Source organism: Artemia franciscana, chromosome 7 (assembly GCF_032884065.1).
Source record: "Artemia franciscana chromosome 7, ASM3288406v1, whole genome shotgun sequence".
Classification (NCBI taxonomy): Eukaryota; Metazoa; Arthropoda; class Branchiopoda; order Anostraca; family Artemiidae; genus Artemia; species Artemia franciscana.
The window spans coordinates 20,923,847-20,950,384 of record NC_088869.1 but is presented as its reverse complement, the minus strand read 5'-3'; the positions used below and the strand labels follow the sequence as shown (position 1 = coordinate 20,950,384).

The 26,538-nt window shown below is 33.9% G+C and overlaps 1 protein-coding gene across 3 annotated transcripts in view; it reads left to right on the top strand.

Moving 5' to 3' along the window:
- LOC136028975 (cytochrome c oxidase assembly factor 6 homolog) overlaps positions 1–25,821 on the top strand; it is a 67,063-nt gene extending 41,242 nt beyond the window's left edge. For all 3 annotated transcript variants that reach the window (XM_065706972.1, XM_065706973.1, XM_065706971.1), the window contains 2 exons: positions 8,044–8,105; positions 25,612–25,821. In XM_065706972.1, coding sequence (XP_065563044.1) covers positions 8,044–8,105; positions 25,612–25,705 — 156 coding nt within the window. In that variant the 3' untranslated portion in view covers positions 25,706–25,821. The remainder of the gene's footprint in view (positions 1–8,043; positions 8,106–25,611) is intronic.
- Positions 25,822–26,538: the final 717 nt, after the last annotated feature.

The window sequence follows — 26,538 nt, the reverse complement described above, 5'->3', positions numbered from 1 at the left end:
TCCGAAATAAAATCAGTTTTTTACTCTTCATGCTGTCAAACAGCCAACATCCAATTAATTTAAATTCAAAAGAATCCTTTACAAAGCTCCCTAGGGAATTTTCATACTTTTGAACTAAATTCGTTATTTCAGTATAATTACTGTAACGAAACTATAATCCTTTGCCAACGGATAATATGTTTAAATCGAAAAATAAAAGTTCTGTACATCATGAACTCAAAATCAATACTGAATGACTGATTGATTACGCCATACCAGATACAACATCATTCTTGAAATTCTAGGAAACATATCAATACATTCTCGGAGAACAGGATACATGTTCTTGGAATGTTGCCCAAAAAGATTTTAGCTACTCCAATAGTACATCGGAATATGGGCTGCCACAGTATCTGTGGCAGCCCAGTTTATTATATTGGCAGCCCAGTTTCTGTGGTTTATTGTTTCACTGACAACATTAATAATTACGCAATACCAGATAACGCATCATTCTTGAAATTTTCCAATAATTCTAAGTAACAAAAAATTAAAATAATATAAGCCCCAAAAATAGGCAACATAAATCCCATAAAATCAGTAGAAAACTGCTTAGAAGTTAACAATGTTGACTGAGTTGTTATCTCAAAAGATGAGACGTGAGGGCTGTCACAAGATCTATTGTACGGTTTCACTGACAACATTAATGATTATGCAATATCATTTAATGTTTCATTCTTGAAATTCTCGGAAATATGCCAAGAAATGCTTGGTGTCCAAAAAATAAAATAATTGTAAGTCCCAAAAAACACGTAAATTTCATTAAGTCAATGGAAAACTGCTTAGAAGCTAGAAAATGCTTTTGACTCAGTTGTTATCTCAAAAGACCAGATGTGAGGGCTTTCATGTATTGACTTGTTTCATCGACTGCATGAACGATTATGCTATACCAGATGACGCATCATTCTTGAAAGTATTGGAAACATGCCATGAAATTCTCGAAAACCAGAATGATTACGCAATACCAGATAACGCATGATTTTGAAATTCTTGGAAACATACTAAGAAAAAGTCGATGTACCAAAATAATTTTTGTGCATTATTCTATAAATTCTTGGTGTCCCAAAATAATTCACCAATAATTTTCAAATTAAAATGATAATAATTGTAAGTCACGAAAAAAAAACAGATTTCATAAAATCAATGGAATACTGCTTAGAAGCTAAAAATGTTGTTGACTCACTTGTGGTCTCAATAGACGAGATATTAGGGCTGTCACAGGATGTATTTTATTGTTTCACAGACAGCATGAATGACTACGTAATACCAGATAATGCATCATTCTTAAAATTCTCGGAAACATACCACGAAATTCTTGGAAACCAGGATGCATATTCTTGGAATGATGCCAAAAAATGTGTTACTAAGTCCAATAGTACATGAAAGTACAGGCTGCCACAGTATCTGTATCTTGGAAAGACCAGATGTGAGGGCTGACACATGATGTATTGTTTTGTGTATTTTCTGACATCATGAATAATTACGCAATACCAGATAACGCATCATTTTGGAAATTCTTGGAAATATACCAAGAAATTCTCGGTGTCCATACATAGTTTTAAGTCCCTAAGTCCAAAAAAACCATTAATTTCATAAAATCAATGAAAACAGATTAGATGCTAAAAATTATGTTGACTCACTTGTTATCTCAAACGACCAGATGTGAGGGCTGTCATAGGATGTATTTTATTGTTTCATTGACTACTTGAATAATTTCGCAATACCAGATGACGCATCATTTTTGAAATTAGCGAAAACATACCGAGAAATTCTTGGTGTCTCTACATAGTTCTAAGTCAAAAAAATATTTTAAGTAAAATATACCATAAAATCAATTAAAAAATCCCTAGAACCTAAAAATCTTATTGACTCAGTTGTTATTTCAAATGACCAGATGTGAGGGCTGTCGCAGAATATATTGTATTGTTACACTGACAGCATGAATGATTACGCTATACCATATAACGCATCATTCTTGAAATTCTCGATAAGATTTTCGAGAAATTCTTGAGAATTTAAATTCTTGAGAATTTAAATTCTCGAGAAATTCTCGGAACCCACGATATATACTCTTTGAATCATGCCAAAAACGGTGCTAGCAACTCCAATTGTACATCGGAGTATGGTCCGCCACAGTATCTATGTCTCAAAAGACCAGATATGAGAGCTATCACATGATGTATTGTATTGTTTCACTGACAACGGGAATAATTAAACAATACCAGATAGCGCATCATTCTTGAAATTCTCGGAAACATATCGAGAAATTCTCAGCCTCCCAAAATAAGTCCCCAAAAATTCCGAAAACGATTAAATAATTCTAAGTCCAAAAAACAAATAGATTTCATAAAATCAATGGAAAACAGCTTAGAAGCTAAAAATTCTGTTGAGTCACTTGTTATCTCAAACGACCAGACTTTATCTCAAACGAAAACTGCCCAGAAGCTGAAAATATATCGTTGGAAAAGAAAACATGTCACCATCTATGACTGTAGTTAATAATAACGTCATCTATGACTTTAGTAATGTAGATGGCAGAATTGGTCGAATCGCCATTAAATGTTTGTGATCTTAAACCACCATAGAGGGAAAGAGTAGGGGGACTGGGTGCTTAAACTCACAGGGGGATACTATTATTTTACTCTTGGAGTCAACATACTGTTAATGTATGAATTTTTACGGACGAAAAACGCCGTCATATTTAAGAAACTAGTTTTGCTTATTTATTTCAACGGTTTAACTGACGAAAAACCAAAAAAAAAAAAATCTAAAAGATCCCTTTTTCAGGTTTTATAAGGCCTATGATGTATCCAGGGGTGAAGAATGTATTTGTTTTTGTGTCCTTGGCGCTTTAATAGCTTGATTTTGTTTCATTTCTTCGTGTTCTCAATGCAAGAAAAAGGTCGATAAACATTTTTTTTCAGAAACTGTTCGTATTTCATGGCCAGACCTGTCATAAGAGTGTCAGGAACTAAAGATTTACAATACTTAAATTTAGACCTATCGTTTTTCTTCTATCGCTCTTTGCTTCACGGCATTTTAATTATGTGACATTAATAAGAGTTGAAATAGCTTTCCTACGAAGCTTAACAAAATAAAGGAGAATGTAAACTTTGTTCAGAAGCAGTGGCAAGTGACATTTAGTTGCTTTAAAAGTAATGGAGCAAAGTTTAGTTTCAAACCTTGGTAACTAACTGCAAGTAAGGAGTGACTTGACCAATAAAAACCGAAACTCTAAATAAAGTAATTTTGGTAATAATTAAGACATTACAGTAGATCCAAGTGTATAAAACCCGTTAAGTTTAACGTTACATAAAGAAAAACTACGAAGGTGAGGAAATTTGCCTGATTTTGGAAACAGGGGGATACTTCCCCAAAAATCTCAAGCGATCTTAATAAAAATCACACCTTTGGATTCAGCATATCAGAGATCCCTACTCTAGAGGTTTTAAGTTTCGATAAATGTCGAATTTGCGTATTTTTTTCCATAAGGATTATCACGAAGACGTTTTAATTCTGATTTTCTTTTTTCTAGAGGTAATTTTATCGCATCAATTGTCTTAGAAGGTTGGGATATGGCTCATTCGAACGGAAAAATAAAGTTTTAGTGTACTATTTAAATGATCAAAAAGATTTTGTTATGGGAAAGTAGCGTTTTTTGTTATTGTGTGGCACCAAACTACTATTTGGCCCCAAAGAGGAGAAGTTGCTATCGATTGAAAATTCTCTGATAGCCAATAGATTTAAAAGTATCAAAAACTGTATATTAAGCGACTAAGACGGGTAGATCCGTCATTCTAACCATAGAGAGGGGATAGAGTGTGTCCTGGCATCTTGTAATTGATTGTCAGATATCGAATAAAGCGAGTGAAAAGTCGGGTTTATTGTCCTAATTATCTTTTAGACATTAGAACTTGATCCGAACTTCATGAAGAAGAAGGGGAGGTATCTAAGTTTGTTTCATATCGACATTTGTCTGAAGAGGTTGTCAGATCTCAACGAAACTTGGCGAGATATAAGATCTAGTGTCCTTGCCAAGTCTTATCAAACAGTTCGTGGTAACGAACTGTAGTAAGGAGCGACCTGGCTCAATAGTAAATCTAAGCTCAATCTAAAAAATGGAATTTTCATACCAATAGCTACATCAAAAGAATCGCATTTTAATGCTGGTTTTAAATATATAAGTTTAATCAAGTTTAGTCTTTCCCATCAAAAGTTACGAGCCTGAGAAAATTTGCCTTATTTTAGAAAATAGGGGAAAACACCCCCTAAAAGTCATAGAATGACTGCGTGTTTATTTGTTTGTTTGTTTTGTTTTGTTTTTTCCCAGGGGTCATCGTATCGACCAAGTGGTCCTAGAATGCCGCAAGAAGGCTCATTCTAACGGAAATGAAAAGTTCTAGTGCCCTTTTTAAGTGACCAAAAAAATTGGAGGGCATCTAGGCCCCCTCCCACGCTCATTTTTTCTCCAAAGTCAGCGGATCAAAATTTTGAGATGATCATTTTGTTCCGCATAGTCAAAAACCATAATAACTATGTCTTAGGGAATGACTTACTCCCCCACAGTCCCTGGGAGAGGGGCTGCAAGTTACAAACTTCGACCAGTTTTTACATATAATAATGGTTATTGGGAAGTGTACAGACGTTTTCAGGGGATTTTTTTGGTTTTTGGGGTGGGGTTGAGGGGAGGGGGCTATATGGGAGGATCTTTCCTTGGAGAAATATGTCATGGGGGAACAGAAATTCAATGAAAAGGGCGAAGGAGTTTCTAAAATTACTATAAAAAAACAATGAAAAAATAAACATGGAAAAGTTTTTTCAATTGAAAGTAAGGAGTAGCATTGAAACTTAAAACGAACAGAGATTATTACGCATATGAGGGGTTCTAAAAATACTTTAGCATAAAGAGCGAGGTATTTAGGAGGAGATAAATACATCGCTCTTTATGCTATAGTATTTTTAGTAATTTCAACTATTTATTCTACGGCCTTTCTGATTCAGGGGTCATTCTTAAAGAATTGGGACAAAACTTACGATTTAGTGTAAAGAACAAGGGTACAAATCCCCTCATATACATAATAAAAATTTAAGAATATAAAAGTTTGTTACGTAAGTTAATTCTTAAGTTACGTATATTTTTTACTAATAAAAAAAATTCGTTAAAATTAACATTTGTAGTTGCCTTTTTATGTAACCAAAAAATTGCATGGCAACTAGGCCTCCTTCCCCATCCCTTATTTCTCAGAATCGTCTGATCAAAACTAAGAGAAAGCCATTTAGCCAAAAAAGGAATTAATATGCAAATTTTATTTTAATAATTTATATGTGGAGAGCCAAAATCAAACATGCATTAATTCAAAAACGTTCAGAAATTACATAAAAAAAACTAGTTTTTTTAACTGAAAGTAAGGACCGACATTTAAACTTAAAACGAACAGAAATTACTCCGTATATGAAATGGATTGTCCCCTCCGCAATCCCTCACTCTTTACGCTAAAGTTTGACTCTTTGCCACAATCCTGCTTTTTAAAACAATTAAAAGCTTTAGCGTAATTAGCTAGGGATTGCGGAGGGGACAACCCATTTCATATACGGAGTAATTTCTGTTCGTTTTAAGTTTTAATGTCGCTCCTTACTTTCAGTTAAAAAAAACTAGTTTTTTTTATGTAATAGGGATAAGAGGACAGGGCTTCTAAAATCTTGCCTTCTTGACATGGCACTTTCACATAGGCACTTTTCAAGGGCTGTCTCGTAGGTAACTAAAAAAGAATTTTTTGTAGCTATAGGGATCCATGAAAATCAATTTTCAATATATCCATTTTATCCAGAGGCACCATTTGGGCCAAATCTTGGGGTGGGCATGAACTCCCTTTTGGCCCCCCCCCCCAACTTTCGCGTAAGAAAAAATGCGAGTTTTGGCAGCACATCGACCGAATATTCTAAGTAAAAACTGATTTTCAGCACCCGTGTGTTGCATGGAAATGTACTGTAACCGAATGTGGAACTCAGCCACACTGACTTCTAAGATTAATTATAACATCAAAGATCATAATCAACGATGTTATGTGATTAAATTGAAAGTGGAAAATTCAACCAGACCACAGGCTGGCCCTCCTAATCATCTAGGGAATGGGCATTTGACAGAACTTGGGACAGTTATTATGTATCTAACCTACTTTCGAAGTTTACAATGATTAATAGCAATAGCGGAATTACCCGAAGGGTCGTCAGGTAATTGCGCTCTTTGGGTAATAGGCGTGCAGTAATTCCAAATCAATTGGACAGAATGGATTATGTTGGACATAATGGATTATTATGGCCGGCAAAGGGCCCTTTGCGATGGAAGCTTGGGCCCCTCTGAAAATCTAGGATGAGTATTCGCCCACCCCTGACCCCCCCCCCCAAATGGTGCCTCTGATTTTATCGTTGCTTAATGTATATACAATCTATTTCTACATTTGTCAACTTCTACAAGAAAACTGAAATGGGGTATCTCAGTTTTTCCCCAATAAAATAATGTGACAATGAGTTGTTGGGGTAACAGCTTCACGTGCCCTTAGTACCAAAGTAGCTTTCATTGCATTTGGAAACTCAGTTCTAATTTATGCAGAGATAATAAACAACAAAGAGAGATAAAACTCCACAAAAAAAAAACCTCAAACGAGACTGCGGCCAGTAGACAGGAAAGACTAAAATAACGCGGATATTTCGCCTGTATCCAAACTAGGCGTCCTCAGCACAAGATAAAAAGCAAAAACACTAAACTAAAACAAATAAAACCACCACCAATAATAATAAATACAATTGTCGCTACTGATCCTCGTAGGGAAAAGAAGCTATTAGAGTTACTTCAATGAGAACATCAAAGCAACTGAGGAAAAATTATGAAAATTGAAACTTAGTTAACTATTCTGTTGCGAAATAATCCTCTTGTAAGCTAATATTGAAGCAACTCTTTTTGGTCTAGGATACAGGCGAAATATCCGCGTTATTTTAGTCTTTCCTCTCTACTGGCCGCAGTCTCGTTTGAGGCTTTTTTTTTGTGGAGTTTTATCTCTCTTTGTTGTTTATTGTCATGTCTGGCTAGTTCGGCTTAAGAACTTTTATGCAGATATATTTCAGCAACTGCCGAAGAGGCCTAAAAATGTCTGATTTCCTTTCAAGCTGTCAGTGAAAGTGATTCACCTGGTTTTGTGTTTTGGTCTGTTTGTCTGATTTCCAGGCAATTTTTTTTTTATCTTAGTCTCATTCTTACTGAAAGGTATCTGTAAATGACAGGTTAAATTTTAGGCTTTTAGCTTTGTGAACCCAACTGCGCGTGTTTTGTACAGTTGTGTCCACGTCACTCTTTACTTAGGCAGCGCGTTTGTACTGCCTATGACTAAAATGAGTGTAAGTAAGCCTGCGGACCTGTCCTTGCATAATTTGAAGATTGTTGTTTTCAATAATTTTTAGTTTTCTGTGTAACTTCCATATTTTTATGGTTTATTTTCGTGTCCTAATCGCAGTATCACTCCTCCAGAATAAATTATTGCGTACGAGCCTGTTCCAATAGTCACTTCTGAAGATTTAATTCAATTTAATACTGAATTCTTCATCGTATAAAATTCTAACAAAGCTACCGTATAATGAATAAATATAAATCTAAGTAAACAATTTAAATAAATTTACAAAATATAAAAAATTAAATAAATGAAAAAATTACAAAGGTTAGAATAAAAAAAAAATATAAATTAGAATTAACAAGCCACTTCAGTGTACTTTAAAATATTTTTTTTCCTCCCTGGCACATAAATCACGGCATTCAACCGTCTGCCTGATCAGTGCGCCAGAGAAAACGAATGAGCTGTTTTCCTGAGATATTTACAAATACAAGTGCTAAAACGTTTCTCTATCCCTGTTCTAAATGATGTCCCTATAAAGGATTCACGGACATGTACGAGGCAGGAGGTTTGTGGAAACTTCAAATGATTAGGATAATCTTGATGATCATTACATATTTTTCAGGTGAAGCATTTTGACAGGAAGCGAAACTACTTGAAGTTTAAAGAGAAGATAGAAAAAGAAGGGTATGAACCACTTGATAAACGGTAGCATGAATTGTCAACCCTAATTAGCCGGTAATTAATTTGTAATAAAATTTGAGAAAAATAAATACCATTTTCAAATTAGCATGAGTGCTTAATTTTCTGTTTTGCTTGCAACTCCGACTTCTGAGGTATGATTTTTCTTCTTTTTGTTGCACGTAGCATTTTAGAAAGAAGTTAACAGTTGTATTCTAATTAATAATAATTCTTTCGTATATAATTCAGTTTGTCAATTTAGACAAACTGATAATGTGGAAAACAGATGGAAAATGTATCAAATAGCTTACCTAATAGATTTTTTCAGAGTTTGTATCTTTCATTGTTGAAATTTTAGTTTTCAATTTTTCTGCGTGTTTTGCTGTCCAATTAAGTCATAAAAAATTAAGCAAATTTACTAAGTCAAATAGGATCTAAGACAGCTAAGGCCATGACAAGGAAGGTTTGGTACCGGGTTTTGACCCCCTTCCCCCCAAAAAATGCATATAAACAAATATATGATGCGTTTATAGTTTTTTGTACCCCTTCCCCCTTTTGCGGAAAAAATACAACCCCTCTCCTGAACATGAATCCGAGATACGCCCTTGAAGACAGCTTTGGACTTAATGTTAACCATAAATCCAATTTTTAGAGAGGAAGGTGCCATTGTTTTTTTTTTCCTGGCTCACAAATAAGTATTTTAGATAACTTCTCTAAACAAATTTCAGGGATGGAACTTCTGGATTCTGATCTCTTAGAGGGGGGGCTCCTCTTTTCTCTGTGTAGGTAGCGTAAGACCTAGCGTTTCTTTATTATTACTTAATATATTGCAAGACTCTTTTACAACAAAAAAATTATTTATTTCACTTCTGTACTAGCCTTGCACATCTTGTTATTTTTTAGAAAACGCATTGCATGCTACAAGATTCTGGTATAACAAAAAATGTTAATGCAGTTCACTTTAATACTAAGCCCAGCCCTCTTCATCTCGACTGGCATTAGAAAAGAGTGGAATAAACAAAACCGCTGATATTACTATTATTTATGTACTATGTAGTAGTAAACGTTAAATATACAGCAATAAAATTATCTACCATATTATGTTTTAAGGTTTTTGTGATGAAAACCTCCACGACGTAGTTTTACCTGAGAAAAAAAATAAGACGTAAGAAAAAAAGGAGGCCAACTCAACGAAATAATTTAATTTGGGTAAAACTTTTACGATCTTTACAAATAATACGTCAGAAAAACCAAGTTCTGCTTGATTCTTTCTTGGGAAAAGATAAAACTTAGCTTTAACAACCTAATAATATTTTATTAGGGAATTTTTAGGAAGCTGACAATGATGAGTCTAGCCAAGTCCTTCAAGGAAGTAGTGTATCAGTATGTCTGCAACTTTTAGTTGTTACAAGTAAAACTTGTATTTTACAAGTATGGCTTACTGTCAACATTGACTGTCTGAACATCGCCATCTAAAAATATTAGATGGCGAAATCGTACATATAGAATTTATAGGTTTTCAAAATTGCAGTCTGTTCACTTTGCTTTCATTTGGAAACATGTTTCCATTTTCGGAACGATAAATGGAAAAACCGCTAATCCAAAATAGATCAAGTAGCCACTGTTGCGCTGGTTTTACCGTAACTGATGGGGGGTAGGGCAAATTGTATCGAGCGACGGGATTGTCTTACATTATTTGAACCAACGGTTGAATCACCAATAATGCTTCTCATTCACTTTTAATCTGCTTACAAAAATTATGATTGACACATTAACATGGAAAGAGTGCTATTAAAAAAATAAAGTGTAGGACTAATCTCCCACCTTGACCTCCCCCTCCACCCCCTTATTTTTTAGGAAGTAAATGCGCCTGTTTAAATGTGATACTGTATAAAAACCCACGAGGGAGGTCCGCAATAATTCATTTTAATAAATGTTCTAAATACGTTCTTTTGTTTTGTGTATAGCAAAATTCTACTCCAGCCAGCGAAACGAGTACTATGGTATTAGTAAAATATAACTATGTTTATTTTTTTCTTAAACCTAGAGGTTAAAAATAATTTTCTTTGTCAAATTGGTTCCTATCTGATAGGTATCTATTTAATTTGTTTTCATAAAACGCGTTTTGGACATTGACAAGTCTATTGACAATAATCTGTCGTGTCCGTTGCCAAATTTCTCGGAAGCTTATTTTCAAAGTTAGATCCAAAACTGTCAACATTTATTAATGAAATCTCTAAATACCTTACCTACAAAAGACAAACAGCCTAGAAATTTGACAAAGAAACTAAATTTAATATACAGCCTAAAAATAAATCTGTGACTGAACTAAAATATTAAAAATCCAACTTGATTAAGTCCATAAAAGTTTTATTTTTTATGTTAGTGCACCAGTCTAATGTAAAAAATGACTAAGTGTGTTCTATTGTAATCTATTGTAAAAAATGACTAAGTGTGTTCCAGTATGTTCTAGAAAAATTGAAGTTCGTTGCACTATGGACTTAATTAGACAGGCTTTTGAAAAATACTGTTTTGAATATCGATAGCCAGACGTCTATATCATGTTAGGTAATGTTCTTTTGAAAGTACAAAGGTAAGCAGATAAAGTATTTCGTCGCTAAAATCACAAAAGTGTTAAAAATATTGAAATTCCGACATATACAAAGTAAAAGAGTAACATTTTTTGGCGCGTAAGTCAAAGTGGTAATATGGTAGATTTTGTGCTCCAATGGCTTATAATTTTATTTTTCTAAATATGAAGTTTAGGTGATAAGTAGATCATTGTGTTTGTAGCTACTAGTTGTTTTTGGAAGTCTTCCCCCTTCACTTGAGCTAATCTTTCAAATGACCCTAATTTAGCTCCATAGAATTTATGGGGCAAAGAGCAAAGATTTCTATGACATCTTTACAAACGACTCACAAATAGCTTTGATCTCATTCATGATGCTTTTCCTAAGTCTAACAATGGTACTTTAGACCCATCTGACGCTTTGTTCTAGAAGTAGTCCTTAAGGATAAGCTATGGAACGGTAAGGTCTAGGATGTTAAGTGCCCCACACAGAACAATTCTTGAGATTTGTCGTCATACGGCCTTAAGATTTCTCTGTACCAATTTCCGAATAAGCTTTGGCCATAGGTTTTAGCTTCATCTCACGGGAACTGGGTGTTCGTTATAAATGACCACTACTAACCTTTTCTGATGGTTCGTATGCCATGATAGCACGTCAAGTGCAATGAAACTGACTCTTTTTGTGTCAATAATGTCTTTGACATTATTGACATTGTCTTTGACATTATGTGGCATTAGATTCAATCTTTTACTCTTGACATCCTTAACCTTACGCAGTTCATTGGGTGTTCTAAATACCATTGGCTCTTTTTTACTGACTTCTCTTCTCAACTCCTTCTCAAAGTGGAGCCCTAAGTCATATTCGTACTTATTCAGAGATAGTCCTTGATTTGCTTGAACGAGCCTGTCGTGTAAGATAAGATTTATTCATCATGAAATATGCATACAATATTACATTTTACTATTCCCCCAAAGCCTCTTTGGCCTGTAAAAAGGGCGGAAGACAGAAGTAGTGTTTATCAAAGTGAAACTTTGACTAGAGCTCCAGTTGAGGCCAACTTGTGTTTAAAGATCTTTATACCATTCCTTTGAAATAAGAGTAATTTTTTTATTAGTGGCTGAATAAATGAGATCATAAAAAGAAAGTGTGACGCCCCTTTTTTGTAACGCTGTAGTGCTGTTTCTGATGAAATCTCTAAAAGTCAATCCAGGATTTTTTTTTTTTTGGGGGGGGGGGTAAAATAAGATTCTACGCTTAAGTTGACTGATTAAAAAATGAGGACAAACTTGTGGTCGAACTGTAGGAACATTTGATGACATCATTTTTATGCTCTAATTTGAAATTCTTGAGCTAGATTTTTAAGACTAAAACGCCTATAAATTGCCTATAAGTTAAAAAAATGTCATGAATCACCATAGCTTTCTTTTCTTCCTTCCAGACAATTTTTTGCTTACCAATAAATGCCCTATTTTTGAGGTATGTCTTTGAGCAGTTCTCAAAATGAAGTGACCTATTCTGAACTATGTAGAATAAAGTTCGAAAACGCTCATGCAGAAGTTGGGATGCGCTTATGCAGACATGGTATAAACACTAAGTTGGTGCAAAGTTAAAGGTCAATCAACTAGTTATGGTTTCCAGTCATTGACTGGCAATGATTTTTTACATCTTCAAGTTGATTTTTTCATTGAAAGTAAAAAACGAAATCAAAGCGCGAATATTTAGCTTGTATAGTGTATCAACCCTAAAGTTATATAATATTTATGAAAATAAATTACAGATTAGACTAACAAAACTAAAAGTGCTTTTACAAACTAAATTGTGTCGGAAAAAGAATTCCAGAAAGTTTAAGCACTGAACTTATTTGATTATTAGGTCTATTGAATATATTGATATAACCATCTTAAGATAAAACTAGATGATAAGATAAAACAAATTTTTGATGAAACAGATTTTTTCTATGAATACCCTTAAATAAACACCCAAAATAGTTCCTAATTTACCAAGGACTGTGATAATGAAATTTGATTACTTGAATTGGTTCAATGGAAGCCTAAACAACCATCTCAAAAAGGCGAGAAAATCGGAAATTTAATTTTTAATGAAAAGAACCCCAAATTCAAAAATAAAAAAACAGGGGGGGGGGGTGAATCAGCAAAAAACACGCTAAAAGCATATAAGACTAAACAGTTCAAGAGGGTGTAGCTGTCTTTGGGCATCTAAAGATTGTAGTTTTTACGAATGAAAAGCGTATTCAACTACAACTACTTAGTTTTGCTTATTTGTTCTCATGGTTCAAAGGGACAATGCTGGCATAAATGTGATACTATCCCAAAAACTTCATATTTTCAAACAACCACAAGAAAGTTCTGATTTCGAGGTATGAATAGACCTAAAATGGGTGCAGAGCTCCGAAAAAGTTTTATTTTAATGTCCTTGGTACTTCAAATATTTCCTCTGGGAAACATTTCAGTGTTTTGAAGAAAGGACGTTCAGATGAGCATTTTTTTATACACTAATCCTCGTTTGGAGATTGCAACTAGTATATTGGTTTTAAATAGAATGATTTGCCCTGAAAAATCTCATACATTTTTAGACCACTTTAGCAATAATACTTCAATTTTGCTTGTTTATTTTTTATAGGGAGCGTGTCTAACACTGAAAAGATGTTGCTAAAAATACTGTGGCTAGCTTAAAGAGTTATAATAACTATAACTCCTTATTCGCAAGAAAGTAAAGGAAACGCCAGAGTTTCGAATTTTCGTTTGAATGAGCCTTCTCCTTGTTTTTACCGACCAATTCTTGGTACGACTATCCCTGTTAAAAATGATTCGCCCCAAAAAGGGGTTGATGTTTTTCAGAAAATGGATTCGGCTAATTTCTTTCAGCCACATTCCTTTATGTATAGTTTAGCTTATGAATAAGATCTATTCTATACTCATTTTTTTTGCAGAAAGAGGAAAGTTTCTGTCTCCTTCCTCTTATCACCGTTTTTAACGCTAGTTCTTGGTTATTTAATATTTGATAGTCAAAATATCTTTCATCAGTTTTAGGTATTTTTTCTTATATTTAAAGCACTAAGGACAGGGAAAATTAAATTTGATTTTGAATTTGCCAAGGGGGAACTTGCACAACCACATGTATCTACAAAATTAAAAAAAAAAAAAATTGGGAATTAAATTTTTATCGAGAAAGATCTCTACGCAGTTGTGCAGTTCTTGGTTATTTAATATTTGATAGTCAAAATATTTTTCATATATATCTTAAAAATTGGAAAAATTGGGAATTCAATTTTTATCGAGAAAGATCTCTACGTAGTTGTGCAATTCTTGGTAGCAGTATAAGAAAAAGAAGCATGGGTGAAATGTCAGCAAATATGATCTAAAAACATACGAGACCAAACTGCTCAAGTAGATTTACCTTTCCTTTGAAGGTATAATCGTCTTTGTAAATCAACAGGTTTGAATTTTAGAATTTTATGGACAAAAAGTGTTGCCAAAATTTAACTATTTGGTTTAGTTTATTCATTTTCATGATTTAAGGCAACACTGCCGAAAATGTGGTTCTGACCTAAAAACTTCGTAATTTAAAATCAACCCAATGAAAATTCTTACAAAATTGCGGTTATATCACCTAAGGCAGGTCCATAGAAGGGTGGGGGAGCGAAAATTTTTATTCTGAAACGCTAGGTAATTTTTGGAACCTACAAATCCTAACAGGCTCATTCCTCCTAATATGTGGCAACATAATTTGCAGCTAATGCAATGAAATTGCCAAGTATATGAATTAGGTTAAACTGTGAATTCAAATGAGATATAATAAGAACATTTATCTTGCCAAAGAGAAACACTGACAAATGTCTGCAGATTGTCGTCCAATAATAATAGATTGCACAAAAGAATGGAAAAGACAACTTAAATGTCGCCAAAAGCCTTGCTGTCCAACTGCTTTTTTTCAAGAACTTAGATAAGAATTACTTGTCCAGGCGGGTCATCACAATAGCTGCCAGGTAAGATATATTTGGGTATCTATTTTTACCACGAGCCAAAGGTATTGCCAAAGTTCTCAAAATGACCCTTCTGATATTCCACTAATTTAGTCAAAGATAATCAACAATTTTAAACTTGTTTCTCGTTTAAACAAGTTCTTCTCATCGTTGAGTAAAAATCAGTTACCAATTTTATGCAAATGTTTTCTTCAAAAGTTTTCAGACACATAATAAGACACGAAACTGGAGTAAGTTCTATCCCAAGAATGTCAACTACCATCTGGCGTATTATAAAATAATCAAAGTGGCAATGCTAGTCTGTAGCTTGACGCCCAAGCTAAAGTACAGCTAAACTTTTAGATGAAAAATCATGTACAATAACAGTTCCAGCAATGTATTATGGGTGTTACTTGGAGAATTGAGCTATGTTCAACTTTCAAGTGTAACTTTTATGATTTACAAATGGAAGTGGAGATTCGAATCATAATTTTAATTCAGAAAAGCTTGATACTAGTAGTTCTATCTTTAAGATGAATCTCGAAAACGACATAAAGACTTAGTGTCAATAGACAATGCTTGGGACCGAATTACTATAGATAAAGGCTTCTCAGATCAATTTTTGCCATTTTCATTCTCTGCCTCTGCAGTACAAGGGGTGTAATTTCATTATAAATGTTGCCTTTTCTTTTGTAAACAATTGTGACTTAAGTATGGCTCGAGCAAAGCTGGTGCAGAGAGATATTATAATATACAATTATAATGTTAGGTTGGTATAGTGTAACAGCCGTTCTTAGCACTTATAATATCCAGAATATAGCTGATGGCTTTTCTTGTATACGTTTATACTAACCTCACTTGTGGCAAGAAACACTTAGGTCACCTATTTTCATTTAGTATTGTGATAGAGGTACAGCTGCATTCACAACGAGGGCAGTATAGGTGAGAGCGACCATGAGAACGATTTTTTGTGGTATTTGCATTTTTAGTAACCGTTCATAATGAAATTCAGAATTATATGCACTCTCCAGCTTTGAAGTGTTTTTTTTTTTTTTGCATATTTAATTCAAGCATATTTAAGACCAAATTAGATTGATTAACACTGGGAAAATTGTTTTGAAGCGATTCAAAATCTTTTCAGGACTGATAAGATTACTGACACCCCAGTATTAAAAATTGCTATAACGATGTTACAAACTATACCTGGTCTACAAAGTTAATTATCTTGTGGAAACCTAGTAGATTGACGATCTGCTTGACAATACGGGATCCGGAGTTTGAATCCAGCTGACATCAGGCTGGGTGACAGACTTGCTACTTGTCCCTATAAAAAAGACCCAGCAACTGAAATTTTCGTTCGACGGACTATGCACATTCAATGAATGTGGAGGCTCTTTTTCCTTTTTAATCCAAAACTACTTAAAACATTTAAGGGCCAAAGAGAATATTCATGTTGAAAGCTAAAAGAGTTCGTGTCTGTTATAGCGCCTATGTTGTTATATCCATTAGTATGCATGTTACATATATGTGTTATATCTCTGTTATATCCATTGATGCACTGTAGAACCGGTTTCTCCGCTAGTTTCTTTCAGCTTAGCGTGAGACAAGACAAAGAGAAGTGAAAAGATAGAAGGGGAATATATAATTTGGGCTATATATTTGCACATTAGGGGGTGGGATAAAGTATTTGGACACTGTTTTAAGTTAGAAAACAACTCTTACTTCACAATATGTAGAATAATTGTACCTAAGATATTTTGTATGCTGCCACGCTGTATTTTAACCCCCCCCCCCTAATGTGCAAACATATAGCCCACATTTGTTTCTAAAGTATTATATTTTTCAACATATTTTATGATATCTCATTAGGATTTGTCACAGAAATAGATTCTACCTAGATGAAGAACTTAACATAGGGGCTATAACAGACAAGTACCAAAAATTTCGAAAAATTTGTGTTTAAAATGTGTAACTAGGCAAGTAAGATTTTTATTTTGGTCCGTTAGTAAATGACAGCGTCTCGAATTTTCCTTAAAAATCGATTTATTCCTTGCATTTCGTGGAATAACGAGTGCCGAAGACGTCTAGTAGATATTCCTAATTTTAATAAATAATGAGTCGAAAATTAATTAGTTTTATAACATTATTGTCATACTTTCTATTCCAAACAAACAGTTTTCACTAAATTAACTTGAACAGAGTTTGTGTTTTCCAATTAATTCACATTTCTTCTTCTTTTAATAACATTAATTAACATCTTCTTAAACAACATTAATAATTTCACTAAATTTGTTTATCTGCTTCTTTTGATAGCATTACTAGTTTCTTTTCTCTCTAATTTTTAATGGAAATGAAATCACCGATTTTTTTTTTTTTTTAATGCAATCTAAATGTAATTCTACATTAAACCAACCAAACTATTTTTATGCTTGTTTGAAAGCCTAGTTTTCTGCGGTATTTGATAATCTATCAATGCAAGGGATAACACTTCTTTAAGGAAAGTTTGAAATAAATATACCAAACTACATTTTAAACTCATTCAGGAAATTCTTTTTGCTAAATTTCGACAAATATATACGTTAAATAATTTGAGTATGGGATACATTTTCCAAACAGTTCAGTGTTAATGATGGTGTCAATTTACCGTCATCATTAGGGAGAAAAATAGAAAGTAGGGGTGCCAAAAAAGTGTTGGCTAGGTTGATACAAAATCTATGTGAAAGGATTGGCTGTTTTTCTTTTTAGCGACATCTAATATTTAACTATTTAGATGACATTGATCTTGCAAAAATTGCTCCTAAGCTTTAAGGACGGCGTTCGCAAAGTGTGTTTCCGTAAAGTTTTCACCGCTCATATGAGCTTTCTACTTTACCTGTGTTTTGAGCATTTCTGAAGCATTTTATATTTTGGAAATTTTTTTTTGAAGAAATAAGGAGCTTGGGGTGTGAGGATAGTTTAATGAGGCATAAGAGCTTGTTACATATTCTGTTCTCAGGATCCAGATTCCTTGGTTGTTCATATTTTCTTGTGAAGTTGAGAGTGGTGCCAAAAATCCTGGCAAGAATTCAGACCCATAGCACCCTAGATATTTAGTGCAAAATACTGAAACTAAATTCCAAACCACTGATGTCTACTACACTTTGCCATACTCAATAGAGACTTCTACCATTCCTCCTAGTCAGCTCCTAGTCTTGTCGAGGTGTTGTCAAGCCATCATCATAACCTTCAATTTGCTGTTGACGAAACAGGCTTTTCTCAGGCTAGAGAAATCAGCCTATCTTCAGTTTCCTGCTTCCACATTTCCAAATCTGTTTAAAAGTTTTGCTCTGGAACTATTTCCCTATTGGTCAACTTTATCAATTTTACGAAAAAAGTTAACTAAAGTTTAGCTTTAATGGCTGCTCACGAAATGGTTTGCGGAAGGTTAACGAACTAACTTTACGAACATTGCGAATGACCTTACGAACTTTACGAACGTCGTCTGAGCCGTCCTTCAGCATTTGTAGTACCTTCGAATATCTCTTTTATACACTAACTTCCCCGTATGCAATGGCCAATACCACCAATTCAAGAAGATTCTGGTGGCAGGCGGGGGGGGGGGGGGGTGTTCAAAATATATTCACCAAAATCTGGGAAAGGTTGTAGTATTTTTTGTTCCATGAAAATACAAAAAAAAGAAGATATTTTTCAAAGAGAACACCCAAAAAACATATTTCATGAAAACTTTGGGGGATTTAAATTCATATCCTTCTCTTAATTAGCCCCAATGGCAAAAGATAAGTACCTACACTTATCCGGCAGCTTGTTAACTGAAAGGCCATGGACAGCTAAGTCAATGACAAAATTAAGCACGTGTTCTCGACAAAAGCTTGTTCGAAAGTCGAGGAGAAGTGTCGTATTTCACAGTTACTCTTCCTTTTTGTTTATCTACAAGCAGTTTCATGTTCTCTGAAATGACGTCACTTATCTTCGTGTATACTACTTTTCTGGTTAGCAAGCGTAACTTATGAGCAACTAATCCAGACTGTGGCCTGATAAGTAATCATGACGTGTTCGAACACACTTTGGGGTTATCCTGTTTGTTTCTTTTTTCTTAAATCGTACTTCCAAGGGAAAAGGGCAAATGATAGAATCTTCATGGTTAAAGCTTTTTTTTGTTAAGATCTGTTTTGGTCGATTGCTAAGTCTCAACTTAAAAGTAATACCATAACAGTTTAAACTTTTCCTTTGTTCCAATAACCTACGTAAACTTTATAATCGTATTCTTTCTTTATCAAATTTATATGGTGGCTGAAAATGATAACAAAATTGTGAAAAGTGGTTAGTTTATTTTGACTCTCAATCAGGCTAATTTTCGGCTGCTGAAATACGAAAGGTGGTATGTGACATATTAGTTAAACATGAGTTGTATACCTGTTCTACTAAAATCAGGTACGCCCAATCAATTTGTTTAATCAAAAGACACGTGTCGGCATATGAGATACTCTCAATTTTATTAAACACTCAAAATACTTTATAACCAAATTTCAGTTTTGCAGACCGAAAATTGTTTAGTGCACGACTTTTCCACAGCCATGGAGATTGTCAAATAATATCCACCATGAGATAGCTAGAAAGGCACGATTAGAGATATATGGGGCTTTGGAGAGAGATACGAAGGCTTATTTTCCAAAATAATTTTTTACTTCTGAACATTTTGCAAAATGTCACTTAACGCCTTTCGTATTTCCACTGCTGATTAATCAGTTTTCTGGAATATTAAGGCGATTCAATCCCTTGAAAAATCGTTTTGTAAGTTTCAGCGTCAGTTGACAGTCTCAAAGACAAAGGGCGCATTTGTAAATTTTTCTAGTTTCATGGGTAACTCCCAAAGCAATTTTGGGAAAAATAGATTGAAAGATTTTAATTTTGTCAACAGTTCGAAAAACTAACAAGGGGCTAGTTTAAAATAAAGAAAACGTGTAACATCTTAATTGTTGAGCAAAGGGTTGTCTATACAATGTAAATACATCATAAATAATGCGTATCCGATGTCGAAAAGGTTTTTAATCAAGGCGGGTACCACAACAGGGAACCCTCATAGCTGAGCTTATTTGAGCTTATTTTTAATGGTTTCCAAGCAGGTAAGAACATTTTTAAGGATTATGCTTTCCTGAACTTTTAAAAGGAAAATTCTGCTATGTTCAATCGAAAAAGACAATGAACATATTCTAATCATTCAATTGTCATTAAAATTCAATTTCTCTATCTCTGGGACAAAACAGCAGAAATTAACTGGTTTTTCCAAGATTTCCGGAAAAGTGGCTGTTGGCTTTTAGCTTTCTGCTTTGGATCTCTTATCCAAGCTCTAGAAGCTATGGCAAGGTTGATCAGTCAATTCTAAACAGTTTGGCCGCACAAACTAAAAAAGATTATAATGAACGAGATAGTACGATCTGTTAAGGTACCGAATCCCCTTTAAGGTAGAAAAGTAGCAAATGATTTTATGATAATTTCACGCCATCGTGATGTTTTTTCCTCAATAAATGTTGAGTCATCCCCGTAAAGGATACTTCAGGGGGAGGGGGTGTATCACAGTGGTTCTCAATATTGTTAGATTGTTTTGCATGCAGGTGTCTTCATCTGAAAATGATAGCTTGGTGTTAGTAAAAAGGTGAATATGAACAGATTTTTGAGTTTAAAAGAATATTTTATTTTGTGTCTCAAGCATAATTTGAAACGAACCAGCAGGTTAAAAATAAGTGTTTTTTCTTCTTTTTTTTTCCTGTAAAATTTTTGAATGTACACACAGTGCTTAAAAAATACTGCCAGTACATGCATGTTATAGACCAATTTAGAAGCATGTTTGTTAATATTAATAGCTTCTACTACTACTAACAACTCCCTGGAGCACCAGTCTGTGTACAATCTAGTTCCATCCTAATCTATCCAAAGTTTTACTCTCTACACCCTCCAACGAAGTTCTGATTTCCTGATTTCCAAATTGCTTGTCACTCCGTTTGGGAACGACCTGTTTTTTGTCTGGCTCCAGATGGATGACCAGAAAGCACGATCTTTGTAATCAAAGACTACCTGATCGTTGATGAGTGAGAATATTTAATTCTTAATTATCTTGTTAAATTCAGATCGATTTGATCATGGTTGAATGCCCAATTAATTAAAAAGATTGTGCACACTTGTCATGTATGATAATGCCGATCATCTTCTTATGAAGAACGTTGATGACTTTTCAGAAAAAATAGCAATTTTGAACTCATGGAAGTGATTGTCAGTTTTAAAAAGTGAAAATAAATAAACATTAACGGAAGACCAATAGATAAAGGACCAAAATTTGCCAATTAGAACTGCAGATCGTTTTAATCCATTCAGTTTTACATTGCAATTAAAAAATATGCATTTACAATTTGGTGCTCACATGGAGATAAATGGCCTTTGGAATCTTGCCCATAATTGTTTAACCCACATAATTATTATGGGGGCTATTATGGTGTAATGTATGATCATTTTGGATAAAGAACATAAAAGTGTTAGGACTGCGGTGGGTGCTTCTGAGGCAAGTTAGACTTGCATCTTGATAATCTTTATTGTACATGACACTTTGTTTTCCGCTAGTAATGAGCAGTTGCGTCAATAGAAGAGGCATATCAAAATATTGCTTGTCGAGTATTGAAGAAATTGAAAAAATGAAAAATTTACCCCCCCCCCCCTCAGTATATTTTCGTGAATTGCCGCACTGATAAGTAGTAGTGAGCGGTAGGTAGTCACTTTTTGTTTTAGAATATGACGATATGATGACGTATATGTCTTGCATTATTTAAGTTTATCATTACATTAACGTGTTATTTTTTAAGATGTAAAAACTACCAGCATCATAGGCAGCAGTTACGTCACAGACATAGCTATTATCATACTATGTACAGTAGTAAAGAATTGTATTACGTTGCTGCTGGATTTCTATTAATCTGGACCGTGCATCTTGGCTTGGTCCCAAATTTGAAAATAAGGATTTGCTGCCTGAGTGATTATCAATTCCTTAGTAGGCTGCTGCACATAGAAATTTGAAAAAAATGTAACTTTTTCGATGTCTCTATTAAATAAAGTTTTATAAGCTTCTATTTGCTCTGTTGTGGGCTTCAAAGTATGATATTTTCTAATTTGTATAATTGAAATAATTTGAACACTAGCTATTCACTATATAGGCAAGATAGTTCTGACATTCTAGTAATGAACAATTTGGTTTTTTCAATAACGATTTTGAAGTATCTCCAAAAAATTCAGTAAATTAAGCAAAGTCGATCAAAAAAAAGTCTATTTATTTGCCGTTTGGAAAAAATAAAGATAGAATGGAAAATTAAGCATGCCAGTGGAAACTTAGCAAACACCAGGTGCATTGTTTTCTCCACTAATAATTCTCGTTATAGTAATTTTGTAAAATATATTTTTTTTTCTTTAGTACAACCTTCTATTGATTTAAATTGAATATAGAAACATCCCCTAAAAGTAATTGAATCTTAACGAAAATCACACCATAAAATTCAACGTATTGGAGAACCCTACTGTAGAAGTTTCAAGTTCCTATCTACAAAAATTCGGAATTCTGTATTTTTTTTTTGCCAGAAGACAAATCACGGTTGCGTTTTTTTTTTTTTTTTTTTTTTTTTTTTTTTTTTTCAAGGGGTGATTGTATCGACCCAGTGATCCTAAAATGTTGTGAGATGGCTCATTCTAACGGAAATTAAAGTTCTAGTGCCCTTTTTATGTGACCAAAAATATTAGGGCACCTAGGCCCCCTCCTACGCTCATTTTTTCCCAAAGTTACCAGATCAAAATTTTGAGGTGGCCAGTTTGTTCAGCATAGTCGGAAAACCTTATAATTATGTCTTTCGGGACGACGTAATCATCCACAGTCCCCGGGGGAGGGGCTGCAAGACTGATCACTGTTTACATATTGTAAGGGTTATTGGGAAGTTTACAGACGTTTTCAGGGGGAATTTTTTGTGCTGAAGGGGGGGGTGGAGGTTGGTTGGTTGGGGAAGGGGGGGGGTTACTTGGGAGGATCTCTCAATGGAAGAATTTATCATGAGGGAAGAGAATTTCCATAAAGGGGCTGCAGGATTTTCTAGCATTATTTAAATTTTTTTTTTTTTTTTTTTTAGTTTGATGTAAGGAGGAGCATTAAAACCTAAAAGGAACAGAAATAATTAGGTAAATAAGGGTGTTCATCTCCTCCACAATACCTCGCTCATTACAGTAAAGTATTTTTAGTAATTTCAACCGCCTATTCTATGGCCTTTGTGATTCAGAGGTCATTCTTAAAGAATTGGGACAAAGTTCAAGCTTTAGTGTAAAGAGCGAGGTATTGACAAGGGAGCGAATCTTATCATATACGTAATAAAAATATACAAATATAGAAGTTCGTTACATAAGTTAATTCGTAAGTTACGTTTATTTATAACTAGTAAAAACGTTCGCAAAAAAAATAAAAGTTCTAGTTGCCTTTTTTAAGTAACCAAAAATTGGAGGGCAACTAGGCCTCCTTCCCCACCCCTTTTTTTTAAATCAAAATCGTCTGATCAAAACTGTGAAAAAGCAAGTTTAGATGCATGTTTAGACGAAAAAAATTAATATGGAAATTTCGTTTTAATTATTCAGGTGCGGTGAGCCAAAATCAAAACATGCATTAATTCAAAAACATCCAGAAATTAAATAAAAAAACTAGTTTTTTTTAGCTGCAAGTAAGGAGCGACATTTAAACTTAAAACGAACAGAAATTACTCCGTATATGAAAGGGGTTGTCCCTCCTCAACGCCTCGTTCTCTCCGCTAAAGTTTTTTAATGTTTTAAAAAGTAGAGCTTTGAGAAAAGGTCAAACTTTAGCGTAAAGAGCCAGGCGTTGAGAAGGGGACAACCCCTTTCATATACGGAATAATTTGTGTTCGTTTTAATTTAAAATATCACTCCTTACTCGCAGTTAAAAAACTATTTTTTATTTATTTAATCTAGTAAAGAACGAGCTCTAGATCGCTGTAACCGAATATTTAAAGACCCATCTATAAAAAAAAAAAAAAAAAAAAAAAAAAAAAAAAAAAAAAAAAAAAAAAAAAAAAAAAAAAACCAGTTAAGTGAGGAACAATGATCATTTTTCGTTGACTCAACAATGATAACTACTATTTCAATTAATTTTAATGGTACAAGTTCATTACGAAAATAGATTATGGAAATTTCGAAAAATAGCCTGAAACCTCGCGGAAATGGTGTTTGATCAAAATTGAAACTGCTCCATTGAAGTCGCCATAGCTGGAAATCTCACATAGGAGAATTGTAGTCCCCCATATTGAGCAACAAGGAAAGTAACTTTTTTTCAACTTGCCACTAGTTGGACACTAAAACATCATAAAAAAATGTTCAAGGGCTCATTTTAAAGCTATTTTTATATATACATGTGTTTTGTAAGTAACAAGGGATAATATTGAAATAAACTGCAATTATTGGCAAAAACTGCAACTTCATATGCAAGATGATATAATGCATGACAAGGCATGACATAGCGCAGGTATCTCTTGAAAAATTGCTGTTCTGGGTGAAAAGGTCACGGGATTTTTCCTATATGTGATACAAGGCGTAACAAAAATGAGTAAAAATTTTTGATACGTTTTTTAAAGATTCCCCCCCCCCGAAAATGATCCTTTTGCGAACCCCCCCTAAAAATAGTGGATACGTTTCTGATGTCATAAATCTTAATTTAGAAATTAAAACTTGTGGAGAGGTATGTTCAAAGCTATTTATATCGTAGAACATACAACATGTATAAAATACGGTCAATTTGCTGATCTTGCCATACAAGGATACGTGTATTTTTACTATTATTTTTGTGAAATTTAACTATTTTATATTATTAAAATCTGTTCTTCCCCTTGAAACAAAACAAGAGAAGAAAGTTCTACGGATGTTTTGGTTTGTATTTTCCTTTTTTTTTTGCAGCTTTAAAGAAAAAATAAAACAGTGACGCTGAATAAATATAGCAAGTAGATAGGTATGGTCACAACTATAACGAAAAAGTGAAAGATAGGGGTTTGAACCCCCCCCCCAGCCTCCCGAGATATTTTGGTTGACTCGTAAAAACGTAACAAAAAGTGAATATAAACCAATTTGTTTTTAAAGTTTTTAGTAGCCTCCATTACCGAATTTTTTTTGTAACCCCCGCTGAAAAAAAAATCCCAGATAGTTTCCTTTCCCCCTCCCCAAAAAAGAAAGAAAAATCTTGAAATTTTTAGTTTGATCCAACAGTCATTAGACGAGACAGAGTATGCTTGCCAAACTAAACATAAATTTTGTCACCTTTAAATGAAACGTGCTGACTGTATAAAGTCTATATAATTATGTATATTCCTTGCAAGGGCCGTATACACTAGGAGAGGTTTGGACTCCGAAATCCTAAATTTTCTTTATTTGACTCAACAAGCTGACTGTTTGAAAAAGTGCACAAGAGAATAATATCCGTTTTATAGTGTGCCGTGTGGTTATTATAAGAACGATTGTTATACATGTGATTTTTTTTAAGTTAAGGGCACTTGCCAACTATATAAAGTAAAAGATATTAACCAGTTCTCATCTTTCAGGGTGAATTTGCTGAATACTATCGATCATAATATTATTCATAAAAATTATTTTTTATTCACAAATTATTAATTATTCACAAAAAAGGACTATACACTTATTTACAAAAATGAGAAATTTTCATGGTAAATTTCAAAATCATTATTATGATCAGTTGCCTTTAATATCTATGATATTTTAAGCTATACTTGCTATTCACATAACTACAGGCCTTGATACAGATTTACGTATCTCCCATGTATGTTTTTATACGTTAAAATATTTATATTATCAGGATTTTTATAAGTTAAGGGCACTTGCCAACTATATAAGTATAAGATATAAACCAGTTCTCATCTTTCAGGGTGAATTTGCTGAATACTATCGAGTCTCAAAGCATTCCGAATCAAAGCATTGCGAGGAAGAATCGTATCTATCGACAAATCGTTCAAGTGTGACGCAACACATGTGAATGTTTCATGCACAGATCGTATATATATCAAATATTTTTACTAACGTCGTTTGTTTTCTAGCTTTTGAACTAAGTTTATTAAAAGTTTATAGAGTTTACAAATACTATTTTAATTAAGAATATTTCAACATCCTCTAATGTTGTTTCTTCAAATGTAAATAATCATTCTGTCCGAAGTTTGAGATGAATCGAATTGCTTTTGCAAGGCGTTTGGTGGGAAAAACTATCTTAGCACTTCAGACGAAGAGAAGAACAAATAATGCTATTTGTATAAGATAAAAGTTTCAATGGGAGAGTCTTTGCATCATTTTTCCAAGAATGTTAACTATGGTCTCTAGAATGTGTGCTGTAATTTTGGTCAAACATAAGAGAAGGGAGCAAGTAAAATGAAAATTTCTAAGAAGTGTCGAAGATCTCGAAAATTCTGCTCCTTTACCGCTTTCGTATAATGAGTGCCTGTTGAGCCATAAATATTCAAATTAACCAAAAAGTGTTGGTGATGAAATTGACCAATATAGAAATTCCAGACTGACTGGGAAACGGAAACAACCATGGGTTTTCATTTCATCTCTACATTGATGTTTGATGACAGATGTGGTATTACCCTCTAAACACTACTACTAACAACTTACTGCAACATCAAGCCACTTCAGGCCACCACAGCTAACGCATGCTCCTTGTTCTTCCCAACCTATTCAAAGCCTCCCTCTTTACACCCCCGGCAGGAAATTCTGATTTTCTTTAAACGTTTCCTTACAAAATCCTGCAACCCCATTCAGCGACGACCTGTTTTTCGTTTGGCCCTAGACAGTTGGCCAA